Source organism: Embiotoca jacksoni, unplaced genomic scaffold, assembly GCF_022577435.1.
Source record: "Embiotoca jacksoni isolate LCO1_2020_lvr unplaced genomic scaffold, fEmbJac1.0.p SCAF_9, whole genome shotgun sequence".
In the NCBI taxonomy this organism is placed as follows: domain Eukaryota; kingdom Metazoa; phylum Chordata; class Actinopteri; family Embiotocidae; genus Embiotoca; species Embiotoca jacksoni.
Genome location: NW_027185447.1, coordinates 4,006,630 through 4,020,353, shown reverse-complemented (window position 1 = coordinate 4,020,353; position 13,724 = coordinate 4,006,630). Strand labels below are relative to the sequence as shown.

General features: G+C 43.6%; 1 protein-coding gene across 2 annotated transcripts; it reads left to right on the top strand.

Annotated features, from left to right (window-relative positions):
* The first annotated feature begins 394 nt into the window (after positions 1-394).
* On the top strand, positions 395-12,395 carry e2f1 (E2F transcription factor 1). Of its 2 annotated transcripts, XM_069141372.1 has the most exons (8): positions 395-507; positions 1,376-1,660; positions 1,969-2,068; positions 4,319-4,538; positions 5,457-5,609; positions 6,020-6,134; positions 6,238-6,514; positions 8,888-12,395. In XM_069141372.1, exons 2-8 carry the CDS (start codon positions 1,409-1,411, stop codon positions 9,127-9,129), a joined length of 1,359 nt encoding a protein of 452 aa, XP_068997473.1. In that variant the 5' UTR covers positions 395-507; positions 1,376-1,408; the 3' UTR covers positions 9,130-12,395. The 2 variants fall into 2 exon arrangements, with proteins under 2 accessions (XP_068997473.1, XP_068997474.1); XM_069141373.1 differs by lacking the exon at positions 395-507 and having other exon boundaries at positions 1,017-1,660.
* The last annotated feature ends 1,329 nt before the right edge of the window (positions 12,396-13,724 follow it).

Sequence of the window (13,724 nt, the reverse complement as noted above, 5' to 3'; positions counted from 1 at the left end):
TCTTACCTCGCGCCACATTAAAGGGAATGACGGAGTGTAACACGCTAAAGTTGTGAAAAAAAACTTTATCACTGACAGTATTTTAAATTGAAAAATACTTGTGCGATATAAAATAAATCAATAATACATACGCTCTGTGTAAAATTGGAAATAACGACAGCGACGCCTGTACGTTTCGTTTTCTTCTGAGGAACTTGAACGCACCTTTAGATCGATGAATCAGCACTCGGCAACAATACAGACAACCGCTCCCACCAATCAGGGACCGGCAGCTGCTCACCTGCTGACAGCGCAGATTCTCGACCAATAGAAACCGTCGCATTGAACCACGTGCCGGTTTCGCGGCAAAAAAGATTTCGCGCGAAAACCGTCAGAGGCTTGTTTTAGATGTACATCAGCTGGGACAATAACAACAATAAAGGCCGATAACTGGGTCGGGACGGCGCCTTTTTGGATGGACCGCGCCCCGGGTGAGCAGCTGACGGACCGGCGGCTGCTCGTTTAAAAGTATGCGCCTAATTTATCCTCTTCTGTTTCCAAATTTTGTCGGGACTGCTTCCTGCGTGCCCCCAACAAAACGAGGCTAATAACTCAGCTAGCATGCTAATTTGCCCTATATTTCCACATTCAACAATAACTCCGCGTGCTGCTCTGGACGAACAGCCGCTTTGGCAAATGCACTCCGGAAAGTGTTTCTGAGGGATGACGACGCCTTTCGCGTTGTGGGTGTTTTATTTTTGGAAGCTCACTTCTGTGATCTGATTTAAAGTTTTACCAGCCTCTTAACTCAGCCCCGGGTCAGCTGCAAGGAGAAGTCACATTATTTCGCGGCTTCCTTCGCGGCTTCACGGTTGTTGTTGGCGAACTTGTTGGAGTGTTTGTTGCTGACTGGGTGGCTAGCTCGTTAGCAGGGTGTGTGTGTGTGTGTGGCCGTGTTCAGGGCAGGGTGTGCGGCCGGGCCTCGGCTGTACTGTACTGACAGGACAGATGACAACAAAAGATTAGCCGTGTTAGCTCGCTGCTCCCACGGTCGGTTCGCGACTCGGGTTGTTTGATAACTCCTCTCGGGGCGCACAGTTAGTATGCATTTAGCGACGTCGCCTCCTTTGCCAGATTTCCTGTTTGGCAGAACATCCTGTCTGACTGTTTCACCCTCGGTCTGATGTCGATCCGACACGTCTCCGACCACAGTTTTCACTTATGCCGAAGTGATATTGGTAGTGGTGGTTCGCTTTTACGAAATGTTCCGGCTGCCTATGAACTGTAAAGACACCTCGAGGAGATTTCACTGTGAGCAGGAACTGGTTCTCTAGTCTTAGTTTGTGACCCCCCCTCCCACCTCTCCCTCCCCCCTCTCCCTTCATTACCCCCAAAGTCCAGTGAAGGGGGTCCCCGGTGACACACTGCCATGTCAGAGACTCTGATCACGGGGCAGACATCAGAGGATCTCTTGGCAGACTTCGAGACTTTGCTCAACTCTGGGAGTATCGACTTGGGCCAGGACCATCAGATCGTGATCATCACCAGCCCCGGCAATGAGGGACTCCACCCGGCTGCAGCCCCGACCAGCACGGGCGAAATCCTGCTGTTTGCCACGCCGCAGGGCCCCGCTGACGTGGGGATCCAGGACAAGAGACGACCGGCTTTGGGAAGACCTCCGGTGAGTAGAGGAGGGGAAGTGTGGGAGGCAAAGGTGATAGAAAGTGAAAGAAGCAATAAGGGAAGTGGTTACATAAGGACTTGTACCATAAAATAGGATATTACCAGAGCTGTTTCAAGTCAGTCAAAAAAAAAGAAACCTGGGGCAAAATGTCTTAAAGCAACAGGTGGGTTGCTTTAAGACATTTTGCCCCAGGTTTCTTTTCTTTTTCTTTTTTGGTAAATCACTTTCCTCCCTTCCTCTTAATAAAGAGTTAGTACATATAATAAGCTGTTTGCTGTGATGATGTTCGATCTGTGTTTCTTCAGGTAAAGAGGAAGTTGGACCTGGACAGTGACCACCAGTATGTCAGCACCACGCGACCGTCTACGGGCCAAGCACCACCATCCACGCCTGCCCCTCCCAGAGGTACACACGCCCCCCCCCCCCCCCCCCCCAGAGAGGCAACACAGCCGTCTGTGAGCACCACATCTGCTCGTCCATCCGATCCACACACACTTTGACCTTTGCTCCCGCCGTCGTTGTCAGCTGTCCTTTTATCAGCGCAGATGACAGCCTGCCGTCCTGTCATTATCTCCGCCGTTACTGAGGAGTAATTCAAGATAATAGTCTGTTGAAATAACAAAAGATAACACTGAGTAAACAATGGCTGCTACTAGTTGTCAATGTGTTTATGTTGTTTTGTCGCTCTCGTTAACATTGATCAGCTGTTGTGGTTCACAAGTTCAAAATAGAATGTTGGAAATTTGAATGGTTCTCTTTGGTAGCCGGGCCGGACGTCTCACACACACACACACACACACACACACACACACACACACACACACACGGACACACACACACACACGGACACACACACACACACGGATGGACACACACACACACACACGGATGGACAGACACACACACACACACACGGATGGACACACGGACACACATACGGATGGACACACACGGACACACAGATGGACATACACACACGGACACACATACGGATGGACACACACACACACACACACACACACACACACACACACACGGATGGACACACACACACGGACACACACACGGTCACACAGACAGCTGCGGGTATCATGGACGTGTAGTTATGTTTAAATTACTCTCTAGAGGACATGTTCCACACTCGCAGTAGATTGACGTCTACAGGAGGACATAATCCCAAACTCTCGTTGTCTTTATATAATTTTAAAGATGAAATGTAGAGATGGCCCTCCCCACACAGCTTCTTCTCAAATTCAGCATCCATTTTGGTTTTCCAGCACATGCACAGTTGGTGTCCTTGTAGTGTTGAGCTGCACTGAGACGTCCAATTTAAGGTACTTGGATGTCTACACAGAGACATCCTCTGATGACTACGTTAACATCACATGTACTCGAGGACGCTGAAAGGATCATACTGGTGTTACACTTCACTACGTGACCCAAAGAGAAAACGGGAAGACCTACTTAGATTGAAGACGATTGATCGCGGCAGGGGATGACGGGCGAGACACATTTCTTGCCGTTAATGGACAGTGAATCTGTTTTAACGTGTTTCTGACATCTGTATTTCATGTTTTTTGTTTTGCTGAATCATCCGCAGGTTTTTATAAACTTATCAAAGCAAAATCAAAGTTTTGTACTGAAAGAGTGTTTTAAATAGGTTTCAGTATTTGCCACCATTGTAAACGACAGGAAGAAAATCACACTAAAAAGAAAAGGACATGTTTGCCTTGATTGACATTTTATTGACATAATACAGTGTCTATAGTGTCTAACAGATGTCAGAAACATAATACCTGATAATTCAATAAGGCAGTTCTATATTGCAGGAAATAACACCTCTGGCATATGAGTGTGGTTGTTCGTCCAGCATTAAGCTGTGAATGTGCATTTTCAGTTTGCCTCCATTAAGGAGACAAACTGAAAATGCACATTCACAATTTTTTTCCCCCATAAAAACAACATAACAGACTAGTTTACCTGACCGGCCAAACGTTTTGGGCTCCTAATGGATAAAAAGTAACGAGGTACTCTTATTTAAAAAAATAAAAAAATTCACAAAGACTTGAAAATTTGAATTTCCCATCAAATTAGGAGGCTGCTTTCACTCATAAAGGGGCGGAGTCATGACGCAAGGGCATGTGCTGCTCTCATCTGTTAGTTATAGAGAGTAGTGAACTGTTTTTATAGGATGGTTGGGAGAATTTGAATATGAACTACTAATGATCGATGTAAAACAGAATTTAAAAGAATATAATCCAATTTGTGACGGACATTTGTTTACAAGTTGATGTACAGAATAACATGGCACATTTCCTAGCTAGCTGAAGAGTAAAGTTTTATTCACAAGTTTGTCTGAATGCCGACCCGTTTCTTCCATGACCAAGTGTCTCATTTGATTAAAAATGTAGGAATAGATCTTTTCCTGTTCAGCTTAGTTTTACTCTGGAGTTTAAATTATCCACTTCCTCCAGGACAAACAGGATGGACCTGTAATCCTTCACTTAGGAAAGGTGGAGCGCTCTTCTTAACTCCTGCTTCAACTCAGGCTGTAGACCAGGAAGGGTGTCGTTTTATGAGGAAAGAAAAAGGACCAAGAGTGGTTATGAAGAGGATCTTTAACCGTATAGATATTCTTTTTGCCTTCCGGCCCAGTTCCTCGAACCACGACGGAGAAGTCGCGGTACGACACTTCGTTGAACCTGACCACCAAGCGCTTTCTGAACCTGCTGTCCCAGTCGGCCGACGGCGTGGTGGACCTGAACTGGGCCTCGCAGGTCCTGGATGTCCAGAAGAGACGCATCTACGACATAACCAACGTCCTGGAGGGAATCCAGCTCATCTCCAAGAAGTCCAAAAACAACATCCAATGGCTGTGAGTAATAAAAACCAAACAAACAAAATAACGCAGTAAAGGAAAAATCTGCAAACATGAATTACAGCTCTTACTCTGGATGGGCCTTATTATTCAATTCAATTCAAAATATATAGCACCAAATCACAACACAGGTTATTTCCTGGCACTTAACACATTAAAGTCCTAACAGCAGAATTTTACAGAATTATACAGAAGAAAAAAAAAACAATTCAACAATTCCCACAAGCTTGGAGGGAAAACTCCTCTTTAAGGGAGAAAAAGCTCCAACAGAGGGAAGAAAAACTCCCTCTGAACAGGAAGAAACCTCCGACAGAACCAGGCTCAGAGGTGGAGAACATCTGCCTCGACCGGTTGGAGTGAGAGGAGAGCAGAGAGAGAAAAGGACAGCATAGAGGTACAAGAGAAGAACTGTTGGTGGGGCCGAAAATCACAGAGTAGAGACATGCAGCTCCATGGCGGGACATCTGCAAAAGAAAGAACAGAAACTACCCGAGCGAGGGATCTGAATGGAGAAGCAACAGACAATAAGCTTTGGGAGAGTATATTTGAGAGTGAAAGAGTGAGAGGAAAGAAGCTCGGTGCATCACAAGGTCCCCCAGCAGCCTCGGACTAGAACAGCATAGCTGCAGGATGGTTCAGGGACACCTGAGCAGCTCTAACTATACGTTTTGTCAAAAAGGAAAGTTTTCAGTCTAAGTCTGGTTCTATAAGATCTGTCAGGATGATGTGGTTCTATAAGATCTCTTAGATACGATGGAGCCTGGTCATGAAGAGCTTTGCAAGTCAACAGGAGAATTTTAAATTCTATTCTTGATTTAACAGGAAGCCAACGATGGGCCTTATAGCAGTGAAAGTGTAAAATTGCTTGGTACGTGTGTTTGGTTTCCATCAACACCTCCACTTCTTGCCCTGCAGTGGAAATAGAGTTGATGCAGCACTGGTTTCCCGCCATAAGGAGCTGCAGAGGGAGGTGTGTGACCTCACAGACGCTGAGGAGCAGCTGGACGAGCTCCTCTCCAAATGCAACCTGCAGCTCCGACTGCTCACAGAGGAACCGCAGAACAAGAAATATCCTTGCGAGTCGTCTCGGGTGTCCCAGCGGGTGCCTGTAGACCTGAACTGGTTACGAACCAGTGGTGACGTGTGCGGACTCACCAAACATGTTAGGCTGTATGTTCTCACAATGATGAGCCACGATTGGACGAGTGGAAAGTGATTCTAGCAGTACGAGTGGAGCCGAATCGCACGTTACAGTCACCTACAGATGTCGCAGTAAATCCAAATTGTGTTTCTAATCTAATATGAAGTGGAATAACAGAGGTGGAGAGGACAGCTGTGATTGCCAAGGTTCCCTTGAGCAAAGAACATGAACTCCAACGGTTGTGTACAGTAATGTTCGGCAAATATGCCCCGAGTAAATACATTTAAAATTAAAATAAAGAAGATGCATTGTGCTCCTTAATGGTTGTGTTCGTCACGCTGGGCTATGTGCGCTGCCAGGACTTGAGGCAGTCTTTTGATTCCCCGGACCAGCTGGTCATGGTGATCAGAGCTCCACCCGAGACCCAGATGCACGTTTCAGAGCCCAGCGAGGTAAAGGCCTTATATAAAGAAGGTTTTTTTTTTTTTTCCATCTTATTATTTTGAGAGTGTTGTGTTTTTATTGACCAGATCTGTATTTTTCTGCGTCTCCCAGGGTTACCAGGTGTCGCTGAAGAGCACGCGAGGTCCGATCGACGTCTTCCTCTGTCCAGAAGACAGCTCGGGCGTCTGCAGCCCCGTGACGGGAAGCAGTCCCTCCAAATCCAACGCTGATCCCTCCATGGCCCCCATAGCCCCGCCTACCACAGAACCCACCGACCAATCGCAACCCAAAACGGAGGCGGGGCTGTCATCGCCGACGTCCTCGTCGTCCACAGTGACTGCAGCCTCGCAGCAGGAACCCTCGTCTCTGGTGTTGGGAGGTGACTCAGGTGAGTGTTCACAGTTAATGCAGCCACTTTATTTTGAGTACATGTTGCTGGAAAAAGTGGAGAACTGCAGCATTCATTCATTCAGTCAGTTGAAATGGATTCTTAATGGAAAAAAGTGCTTCGCTTTCTTAAGGCACCGATGTATAAACCGCATTCATAGTTTGACCAGAATGCAGCTTTTTTTCCCGAATAATTTTGATGATGCATCAAAACTCAGCCGAGCTGTGCGGGCGCAGGACAAAATACAGAAAGGAAAAGGAGAGACTGTCTCCACGCTCATTTGCATTGTTTGTATGCTGTCCCTGAAAGAAGAGACCTTTTTCACTGCAGACATGTTTTGACGTGTCACAGAGGGGCGATCGGGAACATTAATGATGACTCGGTTCTCTTAAGTATCCCATGAAGCCTGACGCTGAACCAGCGTGCACAGCTGCAGGACCTCTGAGTGGAATTCAGCCATCATTAACACACCTGAGATTTTCCTGCTGTGACATGTGAAAATGTGTCTGGACTTACTCAGCATGCGCCACATATTATTCCCAAGGCCATGTGAAGCATTGCATATCAGGAGTGAAGCGGGTGATGCCACAGTTTATCGTGGTCTTTTGCCTCACCAGACTTCCTGTCATGAGTTTGATTCTCGGCTATTTTTCTGCCGACTCGCACATCTGTTCTCCTCAGATTGTTGAACTTTCATCTCCACGGCCACAATGTGTCCTGCGTTACAGAGAAACAACATAAAAAAAAATAACCCGTTTTCACCAAGCAGCTACAGGAACGCACGAGTGATGACGGTGCCGACAGCATTATTGCTTTACAAACGATTTACAAAAAAAAGTGTAGGTAATTTAAGATTGTCTTCAGGGTGAGCTCGGACCAAAACGACAAACAAAAATAACTTGAATAACCTAAACCAAGATCAATAAACGAAACACAAAGTCTTATAATACCAGGAGAAAACTGCAAAAGGAAATGTCGGCTCACCCCGACGAACTTGAGCTACTACCAGATATTCTGTTAAGACTAAAGAACAAAGGATTACTTTGGTGTCGGAGCGCCATATTTGCTCCTTTTATACAGTCAGACGTCATCAGCTTGTCAGGCAGCCTGGAGCTGCTCCAACAATCACATACACACACCCGTGCCCTCGTACCTGCATTCACATTTACAACGGATGCACCGCAGAGCCGTACTTCACAACGAGGGAAGAAGAGACACGGGGCCTGATTTACTAAAGGTTTGCGTGTGTGTGTGAAATTCCATGCAAACTCCACCACACCCGCAAAAACAATGTCTAAACATGCATCCATATGTAATATTGGGGGGGGGGGGGTTGTGCTTGAAGGTGCAAAATACTGGGAGGGAACATTCAAATAGAAGAATTTAGCACCCGCGAGGATATTCACTAAACCTGAAAGTAGAAACAGGAGAAAGTGATTGTTGTGTATTTTAGTACGACCGAAAGGAACGTATTAATCAGGAGCGCAAATAAGGAGAGACGGCTGCTCTTACTGTGGTGAGAAGGAGACCCGGTGCAGGTAATAACCAAGGCTTAATAATAAAGGCATAAGCCTCCACAGTATTGACTTGCTTTGTTCTTGTTATATTAATATTTCTCGATTTCGATGGGTTCAGATTTCCTTTTTGCTTTCGCGGTCGCTCTGTTTTCCGTTGCTGGAATCACTTTAACGCGCGTAAACACCTCATTTAAATACAGCGATTTGCAGCTGATATCGGTGACGCAAATACTGTTGTAATTACCCGCAAAACGGGTGCAAAAAGATGCGCACACTTTTGGAAGGAACACGCAATTTAGTACCAGTTATTTGAGATCTTAGTAAATCGGGCCCGTAGTCTTAACAGATGTCGGCCCTGTCTCGGGGTTCTCCCTCCGTTTCTGGAGGGTGTAGGCGCCGTGCTAATAGTGGGCACTTATTTGACTCAAAACTATGCATTTTTGGACAATTAATAGCACAACAATAATAATAATAATCACCAAACATTGGTAAAACCAAGCTAATAGAGAAGCTATAGCAACTAAGGTGGTGTGAAAATACACTTTGGTGCTGCACCTGTTAACGGTGGGGAAACACTGTCTTTTGGCATTTAGAAGCAAAACTCTGCCTTATTCCCCTCTTAGTCACATGGAGGTTTATAAAGACATCTGGCATTTTTCAAACAATACTTTTTTTTCCCCAAAACTAAATAAAAAAATTTAAAAAATAGATAGATAGCTGCTCTGTTGCTTACAGACTTGATGATCAGCCCTCATTCGATCGGATCATTAATTGTTGGTTCAGTGAGCAGTACCATCACATGTCCCTGACCCCCGTCAGTCCCGCACCATTTCTCACCCGTTACTCTCTGTGACAGAATCGCTCCTGGGAGGCGACCCGTTCTCCAGCCTCGGAGAAATCCCAGACTTTGACCTCTCACCCCTCTCCTCCTTGGACTTCCTGAACGGTGAGGGCCTCACCCTCCCATTGGACGGTTTCATCAACCTGTCCCCCCCTCACAGCCACGACTACCACTTTGGTCTGGAGGACCACGAGGGCATCAGCGAACTGTTCGACTGTGACTTTGGTGACCTCTCGCAGGTTTGGGGGGACAGTTAGATGGAAAGCGGAGGAGACTTGACCTCCGTCCCCTGGGGCTTCTGAAGGAGAGCTGGAAACCAACTTTCTATCGACAAACCTGTCGGAAACACGCGCGTAATGTTTGAATGGTGGGTTTCTGGGGAAGTGTTTTCTGTAGTAATCGTTGCAAAATTCCACCCCAAATACAAAATCTCCAAATTTCCCCAAAATTGTTCAGCACATCATCAGCACTTCTCTTCGGCCATTTGAAAATTTTAGACACAGACTTTAGCTTTAGCATAGCTATTTAAATTATTTATATGAATGTTATTTTGATATTTTGTACCAAGTGAGGATTTTGTTGTTGTTGTTGTTGTTGTTATTGTTATGGATGATGTTTTATCCAAGTGGATTGTGCAGGTGTTTTTGTGTGTGTGTGGCGTTTGGACTCTTCGGGCTGGTTTCCTGAACACTGATGCTACAACTCTTAAAGTTCCTCTCCCGGCTTTGATTAAAACCTTAAAAACTCAACAAACGACATATTTAGAAATTTGTTTCAAAGAAAAATAAGTCCGATAACCGCCTAAAGAAGCCTTAAAGTCGTAATATTGACTGCCTATTTCACTTATGTTTTCTAGCATACACATTCAGGGCTGGGCTCTCCAAAAGTATCTTGGATCTTCGGTGCAGTTTCACATAGTTTCAGCGAGGGTTTTTTTTTTTTTTTCCATTTTTTTTTTCCCCCACAACAACACAGATGGTTGTGAGCTCAAAAAACTAAACTAGTAACAGGCTTCTCCCTCAGAGGAGAAGAGAATGATTAGTGTTTAAAACACTGTAATCCTGAAAAACTGGATCCTGTAACGTCTCTAGAACAGACGGCGATGTCCACGGCTCCGAGTCGATTTGCACAGACTCCCATGGAGGACTGACACGGGGTTGTCATTTCTAATCACCCACTGAAACAAGTCAGTGGATTTGAATTCATATTTTTGAACATGAACTAAGAGCTAAGATGCTTTTGGGGAACCGGACCTTTTATCTTTATCTGAATAAATGGAACTATAAAGGCTTACCGTGACTTTTATATTGGCAAATTTTTATTAGGAATGCTTTTCACATTGAAGAAAGACAAAAGAAAATCCACGCTAGTCCTTTAAAATGTCAAGTGCTGAAAAATGATTTTAGAACTAGAAACTCCAGTGTGACACTTGAAGATGTGTTTTGTCAGTGTGTGGGAAACCAGGCTTGCTGACAACAGACTGCTGCAGTCCTGCTAGCGGGTCAAGACTAATACTGAGTTTGTTCTGTATTAGTTAGCTAGGCGTTTAGCCATAGTCTCAGGTGTTCGGAGCAGAGCAAAGTCTTAAATCCATGTTTCTGGTGCAAACATGTGTGAGAGGGTTTTAGATGGAGTTTCGTGTGGGTTCGTAACAAACTTGTGTGTTTTTGTTTTAAATGCCAATCAACTTTTTTTTTTTTTAGAAGATGGGTCAAGTGAGAAATGTTCACCAGATGCCGACAGACAGAAACTCCTGAAAGCATCCAGCTGCTGATGTCATGTTGGGGGAACTCTTCACCGTTTTCTAAAAGCATTCAGTTGGTTTCAGATCTTCATGGGTGATTCAAAGCACAGCTGCTTCTTTGCTTGTACTAATTTAATCAGTGTAAAACAAGAGACTTCAGGAAGGATGAAGTGGAAGTGATGAACTCTTGGAAACAGGGACATCCTGTTATTGTTCAATATACGCACACAAAATCAGCTCCAAATTAATGTTCATGCCTTAAATCAATGACTTATCAGGTAAAGGGTGCTGCATCGTATCTCAGCCCCCGATTAATCCATTCATTATTGTTTTTCTGCTGTTGGTCACACCAGGCTTCATCTTCATAAACTGCCTTTTGTTTTTGATTTTCATGTAAAATAAGCAGCAATAAAAGACATTTTTACATCACATACTCTGAGTATGAGATGACAAACTGTCCTGCTACATGTCGTCTGTTGTAGTTTGAAAAACGTCACACTTTGTTTTCATCGTCCTAATTTATGTAAGCTAACTTGTTTTTGCATTCCTTAAGTATTGTGTGTGTGTGTGTGTGTGTGTGTGTGTGTGTGTGTGTGTGTGTGTGTGTGTGTGTGTGTGTGTGTGTGTGTGTGTGTGTGTGTTGAAAAACTGTTCTGTTGAATTTCATATTTATTTAAAGAAAAGGGTTTTAAATGAAAAAAGAAAAAAAAAAAGATGTACAAAAATTTCCAGTTATTTTCTGACAGGAAGGGACTTTTAATTTGTAAATTCATGGAAATCATGCAAACGTGTTTTTGTTTGTAAATGAGCTTCTTGTTTTTGTAGCACATTTATATTTTGCCATGGTTTTTTTTTTTCCTCTCATAGAAAATATATGTTTAACCTGTTGTTTTCCATGTGCAACCTTTGCATTGGCTAATGGTGCCGGAAAAGAAAAGAAACAGCCTCACAAAATTCAACTGACTTCGACTGACGTGTAAATTAAATTGTATACCTTAATTAGTCACAGACTAAAGATTAGATTCAAGATATCTACATGTTGCACTCACCATTGCTAATCTGAGGTCGTACGTGTGTTATTTTGTTGCCTCTGGGTGCCTCCGACTCATCTGAATGTGTAAAAACCTTGTAACTACTGTCACGTTTTGTTTTCTTGGTTCCTTTCACCTTCAGCTTTGCAGAAACCTTAAAATGCAGCAAAAAAAACAAAAAACGTCACGAGGATCTGAAAAGTTTTGAACTCGGCCACTGAAATGCCCATGCAACCCCTAACCCGTCTCCCTCTCGGCCCTCAGCCTCGACAGATGTCGTCCGTCGAGTGCGAGAAGCCCACGGTTTGCTTTCCTGCAGGATAACTGTAGTGCCTTGCTGAGGTAAAATATGAAGTGTTTGGTTCACGGTGAAAGGATGCATGTTTTTCAGGCGTTTTGTGCGGGATTTGTGAGGTTTTGAATCTTCTGGGATTGTAGGAATCAAAGCATGCCCGGTGTACGGAGACAGGTGGGATATGTCTCTGATAATAGGTCAGGGCTGTACTGGATTCATTAAATATGACTTTTGATCCGAGCTTTACAACATCGTAAACATTTTCACTTTTACAATCAATAAAAGAAAAATTAAATTTATTTCTCCAAAATTTTATTTTTAATGCTTTGTTCTGTTTTTAAAAAAACAAAAACAAATGCAGGCTTGTACTTGTGAATTACTAATGGTATCAATATGTCCTTTTTTGTATCCAATTTTCTTTGAAAATAATAAAAGTTTACTATTTTAATTTTACTTATTTTCACCACATCTTCTCTTTGTGCAACTTAAGTGAACCCGACACTAAAAGTAAAGTAATCCAATGAGCTATTTCCAAGAATTTGTCATGACTTCAGAATTGCGATGCGCCACACTTGCAAGAAAGGGTCACGGTGTAAATGTAAAATGTGATTCTTCCACTTCATCATCACATTCGGTGTCATTTGCACGGGAGCCACCAGAGACCTGTGCTGTTAAATTCTTATACGGTGTACTTGAAACACCACAAATCCAAAACTCCTTGTATTTTGAGGAAATGATCATTTTTAGACAAAAGAAGGCCTCAGACTTCAAAATGTGGTCAGAGATCTGGAGCTCTCATTCCAACTGTGCTCAACCGATTCAAGCAAATGCAGTCTCAAGTGTGCAGCTAGAGGGAGCCCTTCATCCTGAAAATGTTCTGCTGGTGGCCACAAGTAAAGGGAAGTCGTCACCAATTGTCACTCCCTTATCCACTTGCAACAATGAATTAGAGAAATAAGTGAACGTGGTGTTTCTGTCACATGCGCACGTTTGTGTGGAAACGTGTCCGTTACTCATCTGTCAATACAATCTCAAAATAAGGAGGCATTTTACTGGAGAAAATGTGACTGATTGACTGCTGTTTGACATTAGTTTGTCCGTCAGGGTTTATTTCTCACTTCTGGGATTTGTGTTGGGGGAAATACACACTATTTTGATTTACAATGTCAAATCATTGTTTCCATTAGGAAAGTGTGGAATTGCCCGCCGACAGAATTGATGAGAAAAAAACAGTCGTCTGATCGGGAACTAATCTTGCAGGAGGATTGTGTATCAATAGTAAAGCACCAAAGTTTGCTGCTAGAGGGAGCTCTACACTCAAAACGGCACAAACAGCAGAGAAACCCAGTTAATAATACAGAACATAAAATGCTGCAGAGCTCAAGCCTCTGACATGTCAAAGTGAGTCTTTGTTTTTTTTTTATTAATGTCCTGTGACAATTACTTATATTTGCCTCTGGCTCATTGTGCCAATTGGTTAATAGCAACAATGCTTTTTTTTTTTTTTTTTTTTTTTTTTAACAAATTTGTTTTATTATACCCTGTGTGGTTAAAGTCCATCGCTACCCTGCTGCTACTCCCCAAGCTGCAGCCCTTTGGTTTAATCATTGTTAAAAAGTATTGATCACACGTACTTGGTTTACTCCTATATACAAGTATAAGCAGAAGATTAAAAAAAACAAACACACACACACACAATGGTGGATGGATGATGACTGGAAAAGGGTGGGTGTGAGATGTTTATCAGTAGGAAGGTGGAGCATGCTTGTCATTCTTTCAGTC

Coding starts and splice junctions, on each gene's coding strand:
- e2f1 (XM_069141372.1), top strand. CDS start 1,409: ATGTCAGAGACTCTGATCACGGGGCAGACATCAGAGGATCTCTTGGCA. Junction 5,610..6,019: donor GAGGAACCGCAGAACAAGAA/ATATCCTTGCGA, acceptor TGTGTTCGTCAC/GCTGGGCTATGTGCGCTGCC. Junction 6,515..8,887: donor GGTGTTGGGAGGTGACTCAG/GTGAGTGTTCAC, acceptor TCTCTGTGACAG/AATCGCTCCTGGGAGGCGAC.